Source organism: Orbicella franksi, chromosome 7, assembly GCF_964199315.1.
Source record: "Orbicella franksi chromosome 7, jaOrbFran1.1, whole genome shotgun sequence".
Classification (NCBI taxonomy): domain Eukaryota; kingdom Metazoa; phylum Cnidaria; class Anthozoa; order Scleractinia; family Merulinidae; genus Orbicella; species Orbicella franksi.
In genome coordinates, this window is record NC_138151.1 from 22,185,332 (window position 1) to 22,207,011 (window position 21,680).

Below are 21,680 nucleotides of genomic sequence, written 5' to 3' on the forward strand. Positions count from 1 at the left end.
TATCTTTGGGTTGCTCAGATTTGTCTGTTGCCTTATGCCGCCTTCGTGATGGAGTACTCGTGTTTCGACTTTGATGTTTGGCTGGTTAGTTTCTCTCTAAAGAGAGATTGAAATGTCCTTTTTCTTGATACCAGTTAATATAACAATTTCCCCTTTAGGAAGATGTTAAAATAGGACACAAAACGCTTTCCTGTGATGTGGGATGCGTTTCGGGCCAGTTGAAGGTTCATTTCGCATAAGGCATGATAAATTATAACCTGTGCAAGTATATGTACAATTGTGCTCAGCAGATAGTCTAAGAAACGGGGAGATCATTTTAGATTTTGAACCAGGTTCGAAAAGGAAACTTTCTGTTTTGCTGACGTTGTGTTCAAGTTAATGTTAAGCATGACTACAAGACTATAGAGGTGACGCCAATTGATGTAACTTTATATTCAGAAATAAAAACATGTTCCTGGTTTTTAAACGAACTGCATGTATGTAAACAAAGCCCTACACTTAAAAGCAAATGCAAACCTTGGGCATCCAACGAACACACGGAAAGGAAGCGTGAAGTTGCAAGCATTAAAGAGTTCAGGTTAATGTAAATGAGAGAGAATAAAACAAAATGCTTTGTTTTTTTGCAATTTAGGAAGGAGGGTTTAACGGTCGCAGCATGATTAAGCTACAACCATAATCATTCATTTAATCATTCATTATATAGTCCACAATTTGGGCCATTTGTCGTCAAGTAATAGCATATTGGGTGCTTTTTGGTCAAATATCGGACTCTCGTTCGCATTTATCTACTGAAATCCCACTTGCACATTTATGTGAAATAGTCTACAGTTTAGGTCATTTGCCGTCAAATAATAGAATATTGGGTGCATTTTGGTGAAATATCGGACCCTCTTTCGCGTTAATCTACTGAAATACCACTTGCACGTTTGTGTGAAATAGTCTACAGCTTGGGTCATTTGCCGTCAAATAATAGAATATTGGGTGCATTTTGGTGAAATATCGGACCCTTGTTCTCATTCATCTACTGAAATCCCACTTGCACATTTGTGTGAAATAGTCTACAGTTTGGGTCATTTGCCGTCAAGTAATAGCATATTGGGCGCATTGTTGTAAAATATCGGACCTTCGTTCGCATTTATTTACTAAAATCCCACTTGCACATTTGTGTGAAATGGTCTACAGTTTAGGTCATTTGCCGTCATTTAATATCATTTCGGGTGTTGTGGTAAAATATCGGACCTTCGTTCGCATTTATCTAATGTAATCCCATGTGCACATTTGTGTGAAATAATTAATTGTCCACAATTTGCGTCATTTGTCGTCAAGTAATAGCATATTGGGTACATTTTGGTCAAATATCGGACCCTCGTTCGCATTTATCTACTGAAATCCCACCAGCACATTTGTATGAAATAGTCTACAGTTTGAATCATTTGCCGTCATTTAATTTCATTTCGGGTGTTGTGGTAAAACATCGGACCTTCGTGACAAATGGTAAGTAAGTACCCCGGGCTTCTGAAGCGCTTTACGCACTGGGAACCATTAAAACGGTTCCTGTTCGCTTGGCGTCTATGACATCATTCATCAAATATAACGAACATTCCTTGTTGTTGAATGTTCCTTGAATTTGTCATCTAAAGGAACTCCTATTTCAATTTTAAGCTTCTTTAAAGAAAATGAATGCTTTTCTTGGTTGTGTTACTCGATGGATGTTGGCCACGTTTTGGCTTTTTGGAGCACTGCAGCAATCTGGTAAGCTTCGTAATAAAAAATATTTTAAATTCGTTTATTCAGGCAATTCTCTGCTAGATACAGTTGAAATTGGCGTCTAATTTCCACTGAGGATGTTGTTTTCTGTGTGATGTGATTTCAGAATCAGCGATCGTGTGTCAAGTCAAACCTGACGATCCTAAAATCGTGGTGCTAGGAGTCAGCAGCAATGCAGTATCTCTTAAATGGGAAAATTGCGGCGGTAATGCTGGTGAAACCATCCTCAGCTTTGCTTTCAGGAAACAGAGACCTGGCAGTCTTCAAGTAGACCAAATAGCATCACGTGGCGCCACTGAAGGGGGCTTTACTATGAGCGCGCCCTTCAAAGATAAGAAAAAGTATGACGCTCGTGCTAATCAAGAGCTGAGGATTTTCAACGTCCAAGGAAATGATAAATACGTTTACACTCTCGCGATAAATTACACCACCAATGGCGGTGCATTTCTCGAGGAAACTTTCCGAGCAACTGTTGACGTGAAAGGTTAGTAACGAGTTCTCAGTAGCTGAATTCTGTTTCTGTCGTTTCGCCTACACGATCTGAGTCGATTCGCCTACATTGAAGTCGATTCGCCTACACTAAATACTTATTACTACTATTGTTACTATATAGGTTTACAATAATTATAGTAATGTTTTTCGGAAGAGTTAATATATAAGGGAGTTTAAGAAAACCACGACGGCAACGGCAACGGCAACGTCGCTAAACAAAAGTTTTAATGAGGAGAACAATGGCTGTGCACCTGCGTTATAATTCTTGGTACATTTCTTTGCCGTCCTCTGCAAAACAACAACGTGAAATGACGAAATTTTGCGTTGTCTGGAGAACGTGAACCACGACGGCCAAGTTTTTATATTTATATTTCGAATTTATCGGTGTGTCCTATATTCAGTTTCGTGATAGCTTTGACAGTGACAAACAAAGTAAATGACTTTAGGGTACCGCAGGATTCGTAGTTAAAATATAAAATCATTTTTTAATCGACGTTGTCCTCGGCGTCGCAGTCGTGTTTTCTTGAGCTCCCTAATTTTCACAGCGACGGCACGGCTATACTGAACGCTCTGTCTCAACAAACGAGCCAATAAACTTGAAGATCACTAACAGGAACTCGTCATGTGCCAAAAGAACAGAGAATTAAATTTCACCTTTAACTTGAAATGATATGTGTGTGTGCCTACGTTTTCGTCGAAGCGAACAGGACACTATGTTCAGTTCGTCACGCACTCGTATTTTGTTTTGTTATGCACGCGAATCGAGTAATTCAAGTAACTGTACGTGATCAAACTGTGTGGAATCCCGATTTCTCGAACCTGCCGATAACTCGAACCAAAAGTCGTTTCCCCTACTCAGTCAAACACTGTAATTTTATCCGCGATTTTTCGGAATCTCCGATTTTTCGAACCAATTTTTGTTTCCCTTGGAGCTGCTAAGAATCGGGATTCCACTTAACATGCATCGTGTTACGCGTCTGTTGAAATCTCTTAAATCAACAACAAGTCGATTCGCGCTACAACTTTACGTGGAATTTAACTGGAAATACGGTCAAATACGACTCCTCTGCTCCCTGTAGGCAGTGATGTTCATCTATCTTCGCAAAAAAATTTTCGGCTAAAGTGTAGGCGAAACGACTTTAATGTAGGCGAATCGACTCAGATGGTGTAGGCGAAACGACTTCGGTCGTGTAGGCGAAACGACTTGTAGGCTAAACGACTGACATCCGCGCATGGCAGTATTTAAAATTAGATAACTACTTACATTCGCGGATATATACCGCATAAACCGAAATTTAATTATGCATACAGTCTTGTGAGTCTTGCTCTGTTGAGGACTGTTGTTCATCCGCAAACAATAATTAAAGAAGTCGTAGGCATAAATGAGTATGTGGCTACGCGGAAATGTGTTAACGTTTTGTTTACTTTGCTAGTATCGGAGATGCCTGTAACAGTGAAAAAACTTTTCCTAACTGTCCATCTAGCTTCCAGCTGAAATTTATGACGAACACGAACACCAACTTGAATTACTTTTTTATCTCTTACCTTCGTCTGTCGTAATCTTTTTTTTTATTATTTTTTTATTTTTTATTTTTTTTATTTAACTTTATTTTCACACTAACAGACCAAAAAAAAACAAAAAAAACAAAAAAAAAACACTACGTACAATGAAAAATACTTACAATACAATGCTTCAGTACAACGCTACAATACGTCTGTCGTAATCTTAAGTGACTCGCATCTTCCACGTCTTCCCGTGTGGGTTCCAATTCACTCGGATGCAGCCGAACTCTGCTAACAGTGACAACATCGGCAACGGTGGCCACTAACCGTGCCTCTCATTTGCTATATTAACCTCTCCACAGCGGCCAGTCAACCAACGACTTACGGACGATGTATAGAAAATAGTTTTAAAGGTCACTAAGCTTGATCCGTAGCGATCGTCATCGGCCTTGTATTTCCAATGATTGCGGTACGTATTCGGACAGATCGATATAGCTCGACTTTATACTTAGTGACCTCATTTGTATCAACATTGCCATGAGCTTTTCACTTTTTTTTTGGTTTATTTGTTATTGATGTACATTGATTATGTTCCGTGTTCATATGCTATATCAAGTAGCTAATCTGCAACGGGTAATCAGTCGATTAGGAATTGGTTATTGCTGATGATCAATCGCTATTCGATGAATAATCTATAGCAAGAGATTATCAAGGTACTTACTTTGATAATCTCCTGTCGATAGGAAAAAGAATGTTCAGTCATCGATTAGTCATTAATTGCATTATTTATATTTATATATTTAGGCATTGAGGACATTGATTAGTCATCAATATGACACAAACCATTACAATTCGAAAATCTAGAAATACAAACAATTAATTCGTGTTCGCAATTTCGCTGTTGTCACAAATGGCCAGTACACTGTAATAGCAGAGAGACAAGTCTTGGAATCCTATTGATTAAGTTATTTTCTCCGTTTAACTTTGCACGTACAATTCCTTTTGGCCTGTTATTATTGTTGCGAACCGTTCGCTTTAATAATTATACTAATAACATATAGCGCAACTTTCAATAAAATGATCAAGTGTGCCTTACACCATGATATAAAACATAAAACTAATCCTAAAAGTCAAAAAGTTTCAATGACTACTGAGAATTAAAAATTAAAACTTAAAGACTTTTTCGTTTTATACCGTCTTTTGGTCGCGCGTTGTAGCCGGATTTTTCCTTGACATGCACTAGATCACAAAGATATTTAGGTGCAACGGTTAAGTAGGATTTATAACAGGAAAATCAGTTGAAATAAAGAAAAAATGGCGGGATGTAGTAATAGATATGCGGCATTACAATATATATGTGCAATCAATGAGTAATCAATTGGTAATCAGTAGTTGGTCGATGAGTAATGAATGGCATCGATGAATAATCAGTGACATGGATGAGAAATCGACAGGCCGCAGCACATTTTTCAGTTAATACACAGAGTTTGATATGAAACATTGAACTAAAAAGGCTTATAACAAAAACAACTGAATGAAAATTTAGCTTAGAATTTGCAAAAATATCCAAACATCAACACAACATTGTTCAGAATGTGAAGACAGACACCTTAAAAATATATATGCACCTGTACACGCAGGTAATCATATGAAGACTTGTAACAAAAACAAGTGAATGAAAATTTAGCTGACAATTTGCAATGATGTCCAAAAATCGACACAACATTGTTCAGAAGGTGAAGACCGACACCTAAAAAATATACCTGCACCTGTACATGTAGGTAATCATATGAATGTGAGTGCAAAACAAGAAAATATTCCTTGAGTGATATTTGAGAATTCTCTAAGACTAACTCAAAACTGCCAGAGCCTCTGGGTGGGTGCACTGTGAAGGAATTTAACAAAAATATTAGGGATAGGATTGCAAGGGTTCATACAAACGTTTGATTACTATGTGACTGAGAAGAATACCAACGACCCTGCCTTAACTTGTAGTAGCACCGTAGTGGAAATTAAAAATTAGTGATCAATTCACCTGCTCTCAGCCAATCTTTCTAAAGTAATTTTCTCAGTCATATGTTAATAAGGAAAGAAATTGTGTGAACATTTTTTACATTTCTATCTAATATAAATCTACTAGTGTTCTGCCATGAAGGCTGTTCTCTTATTGGCTACGCTATAATGATTGCCTATTCTGCTGATAATAGTGAATAGCCTAGCAGTTGTTAAAAAATCTCCGCCACTTCTTTGCGTTTTCGAAGTGTATGTGAAAATTATTTTCATAGTTCACTAGTCGAGGTGATTCCAGAGAAGACAAAAAATACTATAAAATTTTAAGTGTTTAGTGTTACTACCAGCCGCTTCCCTGTCAAAACAACTGAGAACAAGCCTTTGCTTAACTTTTCATAACTTTCTGGTCATTGTCATTCTAGATTAAGAAACGCGGCTTCCAAATGACATTTTTACATCAATATATCTTTGATTGTGATATTACATCAGAAAACTCTGCTCATTAAGTCTTAATTAAATCTCATTAACTCGTCAAATCGGCTTATATCTTGAATGAATCGCAACGGCGCTCACACAAAAACCAACACAATGTGATGCAATTATCAGTATTCTCACGTTGCGTGATCTATTTAGATCATTACCCATCTTTCAGTAGATTTAGATTTGTTGTAGTAGACGAGTAGATTTATACTAAAATATATAGATTATTCGCTCTTGACTTCTATGCGTTGACTTTGGTTGCTCACTCCTCAACTACCACGCGATAGAAATCTCGAGCTTATATTCTAATTATTAAATAGAAACACGATGGGTTGTTGTTGCATTCTAACATGCATGTATGTGCTTTTCTCTAGTGCCTCCAAAAATAACTGTTGCCCCAACTCGTGAGGTTCAACTTAGTCTTAGTTCAAGTTCTGTACAGAACCATACACTGATATGCAATGCATCTGGTGATCCACATCCAAACATCACCTGGACAAAAGCTGGCGTCCCAGCAAGCCAGTTCAATGCCTCTGGTTACTTGCTTCATCTGGTTGATGTACAGAGGGAGGATGCAGGATCATTCATATGTACAGCGAGTAATGGTTTTGGCGATAATGCTACTGCCATTGGTATTGTTAACATAAAATGTAAGTATTCTAAACATTCTGTACTTGAAGCATACATAGAAATAAAATCATGTACACACATTCACGTGGAGTTTCAAAGAAAACTATTTTGAGTTACTTTTTTTAGTTCTTTGGAAAGTATTGTTATCAAATTTGTCTAGGACTAACAGACTGAGTATAACCAATAATAATTCTTCAGTATAAACTTCAGACGGTAACAGAATATCTCTCAGACACTCACAGGTAACTCAGCTGACAGTTGACACTTTTCAGTTCATACAGGTAGGTAGGTAGGTAGGTAGGTAGGTAGGTCAGTACGTAAGTAATTTTGAGCGTGTGACTTAATCATTCATAAGACCCATTACAGGTCCTTGATTGCATCACCATAGACCCCCATAGACTTCCCACACTGTGGGGCGGAGTTCTAGTCTGGTCTAACTAACTATTTTGAGTTACTTTTTTTAGTTCTTTGGAAAGTATTGTTATCAAATTTGTCTAGGACTAACAGACTGAGTATAACCAATAATAATTCTTCAGTATAAACTTCAGACGGTAACAGAATATCTCTCAGACACTCACAGGTAACTCAGCTGACAGTTGACACTTTTCAGTTCATACAGGTAGGCAGGTAGGTAGGTAGGTAGGTAGGTCAGTACGTAAGTAATTTTGAGCGTGTGACTTAATCATTCATAAGACCCATTACAGGTCCTTGATTGCATCACCATAGACCCCCATAGACCCCCCACACTGTGGGGCGGAGTTCTAGTCTGGTCTAAGTTTTTTATATGAGCAGGCTGTATTCTAGGCAACAAAATCAAGTGCCGAAAAAAAAAGAAAAGAAAACCACTGGTCTAGGTTTTCGCTGAACCTAAATTGGTGAACTTAAATCATTTTTATAGGCAGTGATTGCAAAACGGAGAGAGTTGGAATTACTATACAAGGAATGGACTACCACCGAGCCTTTGGAAATCAAGCATCAGTTGAGTTCAAGGCTTTAGAATCAAACCTGTTATCAGCAGTAAGTTATTTTAATCTTACGTATTAAACATGGGCACCAAAATTATATGACTTGAAAGTCATGGTGTATAGCCATATTTTCGTAAATAGCACCTTTAGTGTTTTTTTAAATTTGTCCCTTTCAAAACATTTAAAGTGATGCCTTGATTTTTGGAATGCTGTTTCTAATGTTACCCCTACTTTTGCAACGAAAATTGTTTCTTTATTTTTGTTTTTCATATATAGTCGCTTTTTATTAAGGGGTCTCGTCTCTTTCGTTATTTTCTTCTCTTGATACTGAAGTCAAGATGTCTTCGAAACATCGTAGTTTCCTTTCGCGTACTTTTTGAATCAACTGATTTTAAACCGTTCATTATTGTCTTTCTAGACATTTATTTTGTTGTACTCAATTTTGTTGTGAATTACACTTTACTTTTAAACATATTGACTTTCCCTTTGGTTGCCTTTAGATTTGGAGTACTTATGCTGACAATCCTGAAAAACAACTGCATCGAGTGGATGTTGCAGAATTCAGGTAATTGCACTGACTAACATATTTTACACAACAACTTTATTACATTTATCTGCACGAGAAAGTGTAAAAAACGTTTTTCATGAATACAATTGGACAGGTACGTGCTGCTCTTCGAATAATAGCTTAAAGCTTGAGACAAGTCAAGTCTTTAAACTCAGCTTAAACTCGGTACAGTTACATGTATGTGTTGATTAAATACTACTTTTAAATTGTTGTTCCACCGGTGTTTTTGTTACTGTAGACCTTTTATTTGAACTGAACCGTTTTAACCAATCAAAACCACCTTAGGTTCATGAGTATGTGTATGTCAACAGACAAGTTATTGATGTTAAGAGTCCCTGTCCATAAAGATGGGAAATAACTCGGCAAGGGTCGAAAATTCGATTTCGCTCATATTTTCATGGTAGATAGACTAGGGCATGACAAAAACTACTGGGTAGTTTTTTTGGCAAAATATCCTTATATTTCAAAGAAATATGCAAATTACCAAATTCCGTTGAAATCGTCATTTGACGCACCATTTTATTAAGCAAGTTTGAGAGCCTCGCATGTAAAACCACATCATTCTTCCGTCTTTAAAACACTTAAATATTTTTGTGCAATGTTTAAATGTGTACTGGGTTGACTTTAGGGAATGTTGCGTTGTCTTTTTGGGTGCACAATAATTAAATTTCGAAGACATGTATTTCATTCACTTAAAAGTACTTCGTGAATATAATTAATTTTCACCATGTGCGAAACCTTCAAATGGATAAAGCTTCTGGTAGTTGAATCGCGGAAGGATGGTCTACAGATTCCTGTAAAAATTTCTTTGGGCAAATGATTGTGAGCGACGCGAGAGCTTTTCAAAGTACGTCAAAAATGCAAATATTTGACCATCCGTCGTCAAATTTCAATTTACGGGTTAGACGTATATTTTAGCATGCGCAACATGACTTGACCTATGTTAAGTTCAAGTAGACACAGAGCTGATAATTTCGAAATGTTCTAACCTCATTTGCTGTAAAAGGCAGGTCCAAAGCCGATTTGACGTGTTTCTCTCACCATTCGTCGCACATAAAGCAGAAGTTTGCTTTTGTTTTCACAACGTCCGATCTACATCGCCAACTGTCAACTTCTTTAACGGTCGAATACTATGAATCTGTGACCCTCTTTCGACACATATGATCACCACTGCATCTAAGTCAAAAACGGCTAAGTCATTTGTAGATAGTTACTTGCTTTGCACTACACCAAAACATTACGTTTGATCATCAGGGTTTGATGGCTGGAATCCTTGCTTGCAGCGGTTCCTTGTTCGTCACGCAAAGCTATCATCCCATTTTAGGGGGTAGGGGTAGGATAATTTCTATCCTAATACGTAAGGCTCCGTAAGGCTTGGAATCACTTGGAGCACACAATCGTGTTGAGTAGGAAGAGATTGAATTAAGAAATGAAAAGAATGAATAGTTTACCATTGCCCCTGTTGTTATCTTTTACTCAACCACCGCTACCTACATGCCCTGCGTACTACTGTAACGCTAAACTCATACCTAGGTCTTTTCGCGCTATGCAATTATTTTTGGTTTACATGTAATACAGTGGGCTACCCTCGGGGAAATGGGTGGTGACCGCTTAATGGGGCTAACCGCTTAAATAAAGGTTGGTGTACCTTGAATGTTTAATTTTTCACTGTCGAGCTATAAATTTCTTGGTGAACATGGAGTCAATTCAAGACAATCATGATCACAGGCGGCCCAAGCTCTCAATGTTATCCTTTTTTTTTTTTCCTTTTTATGCGAACGTTCAGGCTAACGTGACATATGGCATGTACTATTACATAACGACCGAATTTGACCACGCGATTTGTCAACGGTCAAACCAAAATGTAACCGGGTAACCGGGCACTCCCTTTATGGGTTTGACAACTAAAGCACGAGGGTACCCGGGGAGCATTTTGGTTTGACCGTTGACAAATCGTTGCTGACTACCCCCGGTCGGGCTAATTATAGTTACCCAACACCGCGAAAGTGTCCTAACTTTTGTGACGCGGCTGTTTTCGAGTTTGCGAGCGAAGCAATCTCGAAATAAATTTATCGTTGCGAAGGCGTTGGGGACGGAATCGCATAGCGAGTGAACTGACATGGAACTTCAACATTTCTTGTTCGATTCTACGGAGGAATTGAGCCGGCAGGGTTATTTTCAGTGGATTTATTCGCTTCGAGCGGCGGGCACTCCGGAAATCAGTGTCCGGCCTTGTCTTTCTTTTAGTAGTGGAAACCCACAGAACGATAACTCGCCGAAATCGCGTTAGATCGGCCCGAGGAGCTGGCAAACAACAAAGAATACTACACAGCAACAGGGTAAGTAGATTTTATTCACAAAATATAAGAATAATTGGCTTTTCAAGCAAAGCCGTTGCATTCCCATACAAACCTTTATAAATTCAAACCGTTGTAACACAACACCTCCATATACTGCAAGGCGTGAGTCATGTTTCGCGTGGTCAAATTCGGTCGTTATGTAATAGTACATGCCATATGTCACGTTAGCCGGAACGTTCGCATAAAAAGGAAAAAAAAAAGGATGACATTGAGAGCTTGGGCCGCCTGTGTCATGATAGACGTGTGTGTGAAATATCACTCGTCGTGCACCTTCAATTTCAGACTCTTATCTGCCATCGCCCTTTCCAAAACAAAGTTCTTCAATTTTGGGTGACCGCTTAATAGGGGTAAAGACAATAACGAAACCCTTATCGGAATGACCAAATGATGGCCGCGGAGGTAACCGGGCAATAGGTGTTTTATTTACAATATTTTACTGACGATAATTTTGGACTGTATTGACAACAGTCCACTATTTTCTGTTACATACCAATGCCTCGCCACCAAGCAAGCAAAACACGCCAAATAAAATAGCATGGCCAGGGCTATTTACTCACGTAATTAGTAATTAAATGTAGTCTGTTTTTCTCACGAATTAGACACGTTGTGATTTCCTATTTTTATTTCAGCTAGTTCTTGCTTCAATGATCTATAATTTGTTTTAGGCGATTTTCTTAAAATTTTACTGAGTACAGGCACTAGCTTTGTCAGCTGTTGTCTGAAACGTCAGAACGTACAACAAACGTGATTTGGACCGACGCCACGTACACTATAGAACACGATTATATAAATATACACATATTATTATATATATGAACAAACAGATGAACGATGATTAAATTGTTTCACTTATCGTGAGAGTATTCTATACAAAATAGATCAAAATGTGCAACATATGCCGTGACAGCATTGCGTGACGAACAAATAACGGCTGTAAGATTGTGCTGCTCCGACACGCTTATCAGCAACGGTCAGCAATCGATCAAACGCAATATTTTGGCGAAACGTAAAGCAAGCAACTATCTACAAATGACTCAGTCGTTTTAGACTTGAATGCAGTAATGTTCATAAGCGCAGAAAGATGGTCACAGATTCATAGTATTCGACCAATAATAGGTTGACAGTAGGCGATGTACATAGGGCGTTGACCTTGTGTAAACAAAAGCAAACTTCTGCTTTATGTGCGACGAATGGTGAGAGATCGACTAGAAACACGTCAAATCGGCTTTGGACCTACCTTTTACAGCAAATGAGGTTAGAACATTTCAAAATTATCAGCTCTGTGTCTATTTCAACTTATGATAGGTCAAGTCGTGTGGCACATGCTAAAATATACGTCAAACCCGTAAATTGAAATTTGACGACGGATGGTCAAATATTTGCATTTTTGACGTACTTTGAAAAGCTCTCGCGTCGCTCACAATCATTTGCCCAAAGAAATTTTTACAGGAATCTGTAGACCATCCTTCTGTGATTCAACCACCAGAAGCTTTATCCATTTGAAGGTTTCGCACATGGTGAAAATTAATTATATTCACGAAGTACTTTTAAGTGAATGAAATACATGTCTTCGAAATTTAATTATTGTGCACCCAAAAAGACAACGCAACATTCCCTTAAAATCAACCCAGTACACATTTAAACATTGCACAAAAATATTTAAGTGTTTTAAAGACGGAAGAATGATGTGGTTTTGCATGCGAGGCTCTCAAACTTGCTTAATAAAATGGTGCGTCAAATGACGATTTTAACGGAATTTGGTAATTTGCATATTTCTTTGAAATAAAAGGATATTTTGCCAAAAAAACTACCCAGTAGTTTTTGTCATGCCCTAGCCTATCTACCATAAGAATATGAGCGAAATCGAATTTTCGACCCTTGCCGCGAAATTAAGAATTTGTCTGATTTTTACAGGCAGGCACTCTTAATTATTTTTGATTTGTAGATCTGGTAGTGTACATGCTGTTGTGGAGCTTGAATTTGGATCAACAGGAAGTGATCCTTTGAAACCATTGACGGATGAATTAAACGATGGAAAACTTGGTTCATTCACGGTTGACCGTCATTTGAATCCAACCATTGAACCTAATACACTCTCGGCACCATCAAGAACAACGGAGTGTAAGTATGCCAAAGTGTTGATTAATGTTAATATGCTTGTGATTATAGTTAAAGAAAAGTTACACCTGGATGAAGCGTTCTCCTAAGTTTGTCTCAGGGATTTGTCAAATGACGAGCACATCGCACCTCAGTCATGTTATGCAAACAAGCTGAGTGCAGATTGAATCTGACTAGTGTAACGCGAAGATTTTCATAAGAATGAGTCGTCTTCTGTCAAAGAAAAGAAAAGTAAATTCAATTTATGCAGGCAGTTTCGTTAACGGGGTATGAGCACGCGTAGGTCACCAGACAAACTTTGCAAGAGCTTGTATGGAATAAACTCACAATAACAAATCCATTATAAAGACGCGAAAGCATTGCACATTTCACCGGCTTAGAATGAGGAGTTCTTAAAACCAACAAAGCCCCCTTTCTTTCTGCAGGCAGGCTTTGCCATGTTGGGAAGCCCGCTTGTATAACCCACGTGCAGGTTAACTCGGTGCTACGAGGAAACATTGAACTGATCGCGAGCCACTCGTCGTCTTTCATTACACATTTCTGGAATCATCACTGACAGTCAACTATGATTGTGAAGTCAATAATGTTTATCCATCGTGAGATGGCAGTAATAAAATGGCAGGTACAAAACTCGGACCGGATCGAAACAGATCCCAGATTTAAATGAGAGTGGCAACTATTGTGTATGCCTCGCTCCTGGATAGTTCTTGTGATTTAAATGAGTGATCCGAGTTTTGTCTTCAGTTTGTTTCGAGTGCCAGTTACTTGTAATGAAACCATGCAGTTTCAATATTTAAAGTTTAAATTTGTGTAGCTTGATCAGAGAGAAATATTACAAACAAAGACTCGCCTATTTGTGGAAATATCATTAAAGAAATTTAATACCGGAAATGAAGTAGAGCTACTGTATTATTTTTATTGACGACAAAATTGGATTGAAAATGGAATTTTTTGTGTCACCAAGTTTGAGATGTTATGTCATCACATGGTTGCCTCATCTGTTATCATTTTGGCAAACTGTTCCCAGACCCAAAATAGTTTCTCCTTGACCTACCGGCAGATACTCAAACTTCAATTTTCCCAGGTTCTAAATTATCATATTGAGTTATCATAATGTTCGGTGACATTTTGCTTTTTTACTCCTCTTGTTCAGGCGATTAGTTACACCGATGTATCTGTCATGTTGTGTAAACCAGTGGTTTAAATGCTGACATTTACTGTACAGTTGTCAATGCGAAGTCACAGACAAGGACAGTCTAATGCTGGAAATACAATGTAGTCACATCTGTGATTTGTCAGTATCAATGGTTTCAATTTTGTCTGCAGCGAGTCCTCCAACCACTGAATCTACAGAAACAACAACAGGGGATAAAAGAGAACCTCCTTCTATTGGTGCTCGTGGATCAGGCCTCTCAGAGAGTGTATTGCGGGGTATCGTTGGAGGATGCATTGCATTTGCCATCAGTGTTGCCATCATTATCCTTGTCTGCTGTATTTGCAAAAGGAAGTCGAAAAATAGGGGTGCTTCTAAAGGTAAGCAAAGTACTTTTCATCAGTAGCTCTTACATTTGAGAAAGTTTAATTATTTTTAATTATTACTTAATTATTTTTGATACGGTTGTTGGGAGGGGAGGTATTTTGATGCTGATTTAATTTGACGCTGTCCATTCCGTGCGACGACAAAAAGGTTTACTCATTTTGATTTATTCAAGGTGGCAAGTCGTGCAGTGGAGATGATGGTTATCGCATGTAAGTTAACTCTGTTTTTATCTTCTGTTACCCTGTCAAATTTTGAACCTGTTATAACCTGTTTTATCAAGTACATACGCACTGTTCATGTAGTTTGGTTACCTGTACATCTTGGTTATAGTGAGAAACATTTTCCCATTATTTACACCAGATGTGCATACGTACACTGCACAACCGTGTGAAACATACATGGTTCATGTACATTTAATTGTTCATGCTAAATTGTTGAAGTTTATATATTGTACTGCCTAGTCCTGAGACATAATATTTACATGTATCATTACTCTCGACAGAGCAAGACATTTTAATTAACTTAATTGTGTTTTTGTTCTTGTTTTTTTTGTACACGTGTAAGCTGTTTAATGCAAATGATTACGTCTGCGAACTGTAAATAGATTAACAATTTTCCGACAATTGAGCGTGTTTGAGAGCAAAGCCATGTTGCATTATTAACTTGGTCTCTTTCGGTCGTAGAGTAACACTCACTAAAGTCTTGTATTAACAGGCAGCCAACCCCTTCACGGCTTGGTACAGCCAATGTAGCATACGTTGAAGAAACACAGTATGCTCCAATTACTGTTGCAAGGAGACAGGTATGGCAGGCAGAAAATGTGACTGATCTTGTAGAAGATGCTCTAAATTCATGTTTGCAGTCACTTTGTAGCCATTATTGGGGTCCCCATCTTACAACATTCTCTGGACTAGTGCTTAGCCAATCACAATTCCAGTTCCCTTTGTCAGAAACCAAGTAATCCAACATTCATTGACATCACCAATCAAAGATTGTTTTTTGGTGACAGAAGGCAGCATAGACAAAGCATACCATTGGGGAGAGGAAAGAAAAAGAAATGACACATAGTTTAAGTAGTTTGTGGAAATAGTTCAACGATTGCTTGCGCGCTGAATACAGATTTATTTTAGTGCCTTGTTTTAACTGATATGTCAAGTTCAGGTTGATAATTCAAAAGGAAAGGAATGTTACTTTTGGTTTAAGCACCCATTAGTAGAGAGAAGTGTTGATTCATGACACAAGATAAGCCCTTGGCTATCTTGACATCCCAAGATGAACAGGAAATTATTCAAAATAGTTGTACTTCCAGATAGTGAGAGTGGTGTCAAATCATAACTTTCAATATAAAAGAACTCGGACGTGCCAATCTTCTAACCAGTTAGTCCTAACAGAGTCTGCTAGAGGCAAGTTGGCATGTTGGTCTTTTCTTGTCATTCAGCGAACAAAACGTGTTTTATCGATCCACAGTGTAAATAGTAGGAGATATGCCTTTCATACAAATTTAAAAATACACTGTAACTGAAACAATTGAATTGTACTGTTACTACAGTACATAACAGCAACTCTTCACCATGGTCATCGATAAACATTGTGTTGCTGTAGAAATAAAGAGCATTTATTGCACTTCACAGTTTGCTTTTGTTGGGTCTTTTTGAGAGTTCTCAACAAAATCCCCTTTGGGTAAATGCACAGGATAATCAAGTTAACAGTAATTCCTTTACGTGGTCCTTGATTTACTTTTTGTGATAAGTAGGAAATTCGTAAATTCTTTTGGTCTTGTTGCTCTTGAGTGAGACAAATGCAGACTTGTTAAATTTCATCTTATGTTGCCTGTACCATTATTGAGAGTTATCTGTAAACCGCGAGGGTTTAGAACTGGAACATTATTCAGTCTAAACGGAGTGGCTTGTAATCTGAGTTTGTCGCAGGCCTGTGTTGTAGAGACTAAGATTTAAGCCCATGACCTTTTCCTCTGCAAATTGACACTTCCAGCCCAAGTAACCAGAGCTGATTGTCAGAAATGAGAGAATTTATACCTCCCAACGTTTAATCTTGATGTGGTATAATCGTTAAGCCTTTGATAAAAATTGTTGTTTTATTTTTTTTTAGGATGACCAGTCGAAACCTATCATTTAACAACTCGTCTGGACCTGGTAGGCAGTCGCCACCGTACTCACGGACAGAGTACAGTGAAATGTCGCGCAGTATTTTTCAGCAGGCAGAATAAATAGATGTGCCTTTCGTACTTTGATTATACAGACATGTAAGTCTGGGCTAAGTTCCTGAACTCAAAATTGCTATTTTGCTGAAATTTTGAATCTGTCAGTCGTCATGTGTTCTTTTTGGTTCATACTTTTTTTGCGTTCACTCCTTTTTTTTTTTTTGCAAGATAATAAAGCTAGTTTACAATAAAACAAAGTTCTCCACTTGCACTTACTATTGATATGCTGTTTGCAGTATCTCTCGTAATATTTCCTGCTTGCGATATATGCAAACCTTTGTGATCAGCAGTCGTAATTCCTTCTTCGACAAGCAAATTTGTTCCTTTTAATTATGTATCGTGAAAAGGACACCAGGCTTTCTTTACAGGATCAGACATGACATAATGTATAAGCGACATTACCTAGTGTTATGGAACCGTGTGCATAAGCTTTTGATTTGCTGCACCCTGCACTAATGATTCAGAAACTTAAAGCATACGGCTTTCCTGAAACATCAGTGAATCTTTTGCGATCCTTTCTTGAGCGTAGAAGAAACGGAGTCAAACTACAAGAAGCGCACAGCGCATGGAAATAACAAAAAAAGGGGGTGTCCGCAAGGCTCCTCATTCGGGCCTCTACTCTGGAACTTGTTCCAAAATGATCTTTCGCTACATAGTCAGTCTGCTAATCTATTTATGCATGCTAATGATCATCAAATATACACTAATGATAATGGTATACAGAAGACCGCCCAAACTCTCAGGAGACAAACAGAGGCAGTGTCACAATGGTACAAGGAGAACCTACTGCAAGCCAACCCTCAGAAATACCAGATCTTTACCATTGATCCAGAACCTTCCAAGAAAACCCCTGGGTATGCATTGACGATGGAATTCGATGGACATGACGTCAAATCATCTGATTATCTAAAAATTCTCGGCGTAACCATTGATAACAAACTGACATTTAGTGATCACATCAGTTATATTTGCAAGAAAACGAGCTGTAAGGTTGAGGTATTGTTGAGACTACGTAATTTAATCCTATGATCCGCAAAGTTACAGCTGTACAAGTCCAATATTTTACCCCACCTAACATATTGTGATATCGTATGATACTTTTGCAAATCATCCGATAAAAAGAAAATAGAGAGAATTTGAGCGCACGCACTCAGGGCAGTCTAAATCCAAATCGGAGACCTACAGTGAGCTACTAACAAGAGCAGGTCTACCAAGTCTGTACCAACAACGTTTACAAAACATCGCCATTTTCATGTATAAAGTAAAAAAACGGATTTGTGCTCACTTATATAACAGAAATATTCAATACTACCCCGAAACGGTATAATCTGAGGAACGCTGATTTTAATATTCCACGTTTTCGCACCATGCATTATGGAAAACACTCTTTACGATATTTTGGGTCCCATCTTTAGAACAAATTAGACAAAACTGATAGAGAGAAGCCTAATGTCAAGAGTTTAAAAACAGTATCAAGAGTAAAGACTTATCACACTTAATAGGTAATTGTAAGAACTGTGATATATGTTGCTAGGCCGCTTTAAATTTTACATTTTATATATATTTGTTATCTTTTAAGCTTTTTAGATCTTCCTAAGTTCATATATTTCATTTGCTTATTTATTTATTTATTTATTTATTTATTTATTTTATACATTACTCATTAAATTGCAAATAATTTTAACTTTTTCTAAGGTATATCTTATTGTGTAATACACCAAGGCTGCAAGTTGTGTCAAATCACTATATCGTGAATTTAGCTCTGGCCTACCTCATAGTCAATGTATTGACTGAGCCGCTAGCTATTGCGATTTTTGTTGATAAACTTGACGGCGCTTGCTACGTGAGAGCTGAACACGCCGCTCGTTTTATTGGAAATTTGTCACGTGCTGTATTCATATTACAGTAACTTTAGCGACGATGAGCTTTGATATATGTTTCGTCATCTTAAAACCTATGAAATATAAATATGTCGTCATCCCGTCTCTTTTAAAGTTCATGTTGATATTTTAGTGCTTTTTGACTTTGATTGTGCCCATATTGGACGCATTTGTAGAAGACAAACTTGCCTACATATATTGTATTCTTTGTAGGATTATTGTTTTAGCTTGTTTCGTATTAAGTTGTAATTATCTGTTATTCAGCAATCTTCATATCTGTTCAAAAACTGAACTCTGTCAGGCAAAGAGAGCTTCAAAACCACCAAGCTGTTAATAAAGAAAAGGACAAGAGACTCGCCAAGACTATTGATTTCAACAGATTCCGAACTATCTACCTCTTTAAACTACAATGAGAAACTTGAAAAAGTTAAAGAAATCCTAAGATGCTGGAAATACCGCCGACTCACGTTGTTTGGGAAAATCACTGTTATCAAATCACTAGTGGTCTCCCAATTAGTTTATCTACTCTCGCCTCTCCGCTCAATTTACTACACTTTTCTATGGAATGGTAAAGGCGACAAGATAAAACGGAAGGTAATGATCAATGATTTCGGTGTTGGTGGCCTAAAAATGATTGATATTAGTTCCTTTTAGGCGAGTACCAGGTTGCCGGACCGGCTCATTGCCTTGATTCTTTGCAACAACCTTTCCTTTTTTTGCGGACAAGGTTTTTTTATTTAAGGTTACAGTATACCTTCAGGGGTGTCTCGCGTGCAAGCGATGTAGCGAGTGCAGTTTAAGCGGTAGATACCGAAACCTCTATGTCAAATTAAAGCTTACAGAGCTGGCTATCAAACTATACCAAGAATTTTGAAATAAAATGAATTGTCGAATTTTTCACGACCACTAAATTCGAGCGCCCGACTCACCTTTCGAAAGCTACAAGTCAGAGCGAATTTTGTTTTTCGCCAATTTTATTTTTTCCTCGGTTTCAGGGCCCAATGCGCTAAAAAAACGTGTCTGTGTTTTGCCATATTCAATCGCAGTTTAAAGGTACAGAACATTTTCGAAATAGGATTTAAAAAATGTGGAGTGATCGTACAAAAATCGCTCTTGAAGAAAAAATATTTCGAAATTAAAAATTCGCAGACATATTTTGGTAGTTTATATGTTAAACTAGCTACTGTCCAAATTTGAGGGCAATCGAACAAATTCCCTTTGAGTTAGAACTCTTTAAAGTGTCTACTTCAACCGAAAAAATTTATTCGAGAAAACAGAGTAAAAAAAATCTTCCACTTCGCAAACAAACTCCGCCCACAAACGCCTTCAACTGGGTTCTCAGATAACTGAGCCAATCAGGGCAGGGAAAGTTTACTACCATTAACCTGGTGAAATTTACGCGTGAAGCTCCAAAAACTCGTGTGTTTTGCAATGCGCTCAAGGCGCCGAATGCGGAGAGATCATTTCTCTGTAGCTCGGTTTTTCTCCAAGCTGGTCACTCTGGCAAAATGGGGAAGACGAAAAAGGAGACGAACGCTAGAGTGGCTGAGCGAAGAAAACAAATAAGAGAATGTGCGGCGGAGCAACTGTGCATGGATAATATTTAAATGGATTTCAACGAGTCCAACGATTCATCGATATCGGACTCGTCAGAAGAGTCTCTGTCAAGTTCCCAAATTTTTACAGAACCTTTCTTTTCTCTTACCTCGAATTTTTTGCCCACCTTATACGATAGCTATAGCTTCATTTGCGTGGCAAACTTTTTGGTTTTTCACTCGTTGATGTATTTTCATTCGTTCTTTGCTGTTTTCGCTTTTACGAACTGGTCCATGTTTTTAACGTGGTCTATGTTTACTTATAACTTAATAGAATTACACCAAATACCAAAAATGCTTGTTGTCAGAGCAACAATGCTGATCAACCGAGTAGTCAATTTGTGACACCCGTACAGGTAATTCCCGCGAAAATCGTCTCGGTTGATTGCATACGCGCCATAGGGCTGTCAATCAAGAGGTAAACTATTACTTCCGGTGAAAACGTAAAACCGCCATTTCTCTGCCAATATTTAGTCTTTTTCAATTTTTTTTTCAGAAATTAGACGGATTATACTTCGACCACTACTTTGACCCAAAAATCCAAATTTGAAGAAAATTGCCGACTTGAAGGTATACTGTAACCTTAAAATAACACACCGTTAACAAATTACACGCGTCACAAATTACAATAACAAAGTGCTGTGCTACTACTAGATCCATACTACAATATACATCACTTATTTACACCAGGTGCTACCTACTTACGATAGGAAAACGAAAGAAAAGGAAATAATTTGTTAATTCTGACAACACACGATATCTACGACTAAATCAAACAGGGAAAAGCGAGAAAAATCAAAGGAGACCTATGGCCAAACTCGTGGATTAGGTAATCTAGTGATGAAACATATTGGTGAACTTGCAATTACTGGTGTGTTATTAAATGCTGTTAAAACAAGCTGGGTTTGTACTATTCAAGGTCGCACTTAACTCACAAAGTGTTGGCTTTTTTCGTTGGCTTTTTTTTTGCACACATATTACAAAGACATACGTCCAGAATAGCTAGGGTGGCAAGATTGCAACAGAACATGGAATGGTAAAGGCTAAGGGTTCTTGGGTCACAGAGGACACTCCTGCCCAACAAATCATAGAATACTCTCCCCCCTCCCCCCCTCCCCTCACACCCAGATCTAGATGTTGATCTGCCAGCTGGAAAAATTTGCATGTATTCAAGTCGTACGAGCTCACAAACGTTTTTCATTGTATTTCATTCAAGGTTATAGGCAAGGTTTCTTATGAGACAGCACTTCTTTTCCAATGTGGAACCACTTGTCTCTATATACATTGCACGTAAAATACATCAAAATAAGCGGACTCTTTTGCAAGCATTTTCAGTTTTGATCCGACAAATCTGTCGACCATAAACATGTGTTCCAACAATAATAATAACAGCTTTACTGAAGTGTCAATGTATTTAGTATTAACTAATAATTGGGGACAAGCTCACAGGGGGTTTCTTTCCCTTTGTTATCTTTTCAATCAGGAAGCAAAAGTGTAAACAAAAGACAGGGTAAAAATCATTTAAGCTTATCAAAATCAAGCATTTGGGAG

The 21,680-nt window shown here is 37.9% G+C and overlaps 1 protein-coding gene and 1 pseudogene across 2 annotated transcripts; both read left to right on the plus strand.

Moving 5' to 3' along the window:
• The first annotated feature begins 1,506 nt into the window (after window positions 1-1,506).
• On the plus strand, window positions 1,507-17,802 carry LOC145492336 (limbic system-associated membrane protein-like). 2 transcript variants are annotated; one of them, XM_081471769.1, is made up of 10 exons: window positions 1,507-1,752; window positions 1,874-2,251; window positions 6,627-6,902; window positions 7,781-7,899; window positions 8,348-8,412; window positions 12,721-12,896; window positions 14,220-14,426; window positions 14,606-14,642; window positions 15,148-15,235; window positions 16,543-17,802. In XM_081471769.1, the coding sequence occupies exons 1-10, from the start codon at window positions 1,677-1,679 to the stop codon at window positions 16,567-16,569; spliced, it is 1,449 nt and encodes a 482-aa protein (XP_081327895.1). In that variant the 5' UTR covers window positions 1,507-1,676; the 3' UTR covers window positions 16,570-17,802. The 2 variants fall into 2 exon arrangements, with proteins under 2 accessions (XP_081327895.1, XP_081327894.1); XM_081471768.1 differs by lacking the exon at window positions 16,543-17,802 and having other exon boundaries at window positions 15,148-15,970.
• On the plus strand, window positions 17,330-18,947 carry LOC145493668 (uncharacterized; annotated as a pseudogene).
• Window positions 18,948-21,680: the final 2,733 nt, after the last annotated feature.

Coding starts and splice junctions, on each gene's coding strand:
- LOC145492336 (XM_081471768.1), top strand. CDS start 1,677: ATGAATGCTTTTCTTGGTTGTGTTACTCGATGGATGTTGGCCACGTTT. Junction 1,753..1,873: donor TGGAGCACTGCAGCAATCTG/GTAAGCTTCGTA, acceptor ATGTGATTTCAG/AATCAGCGATCGTGTGTCAA. Junction 14,643..15,147: donor GGAGATGATGGTTATCGCAT/GTAAGTTAACTC, acceptor TTGTATTAACAG/GCAGCCAACCCCTTCACGGC.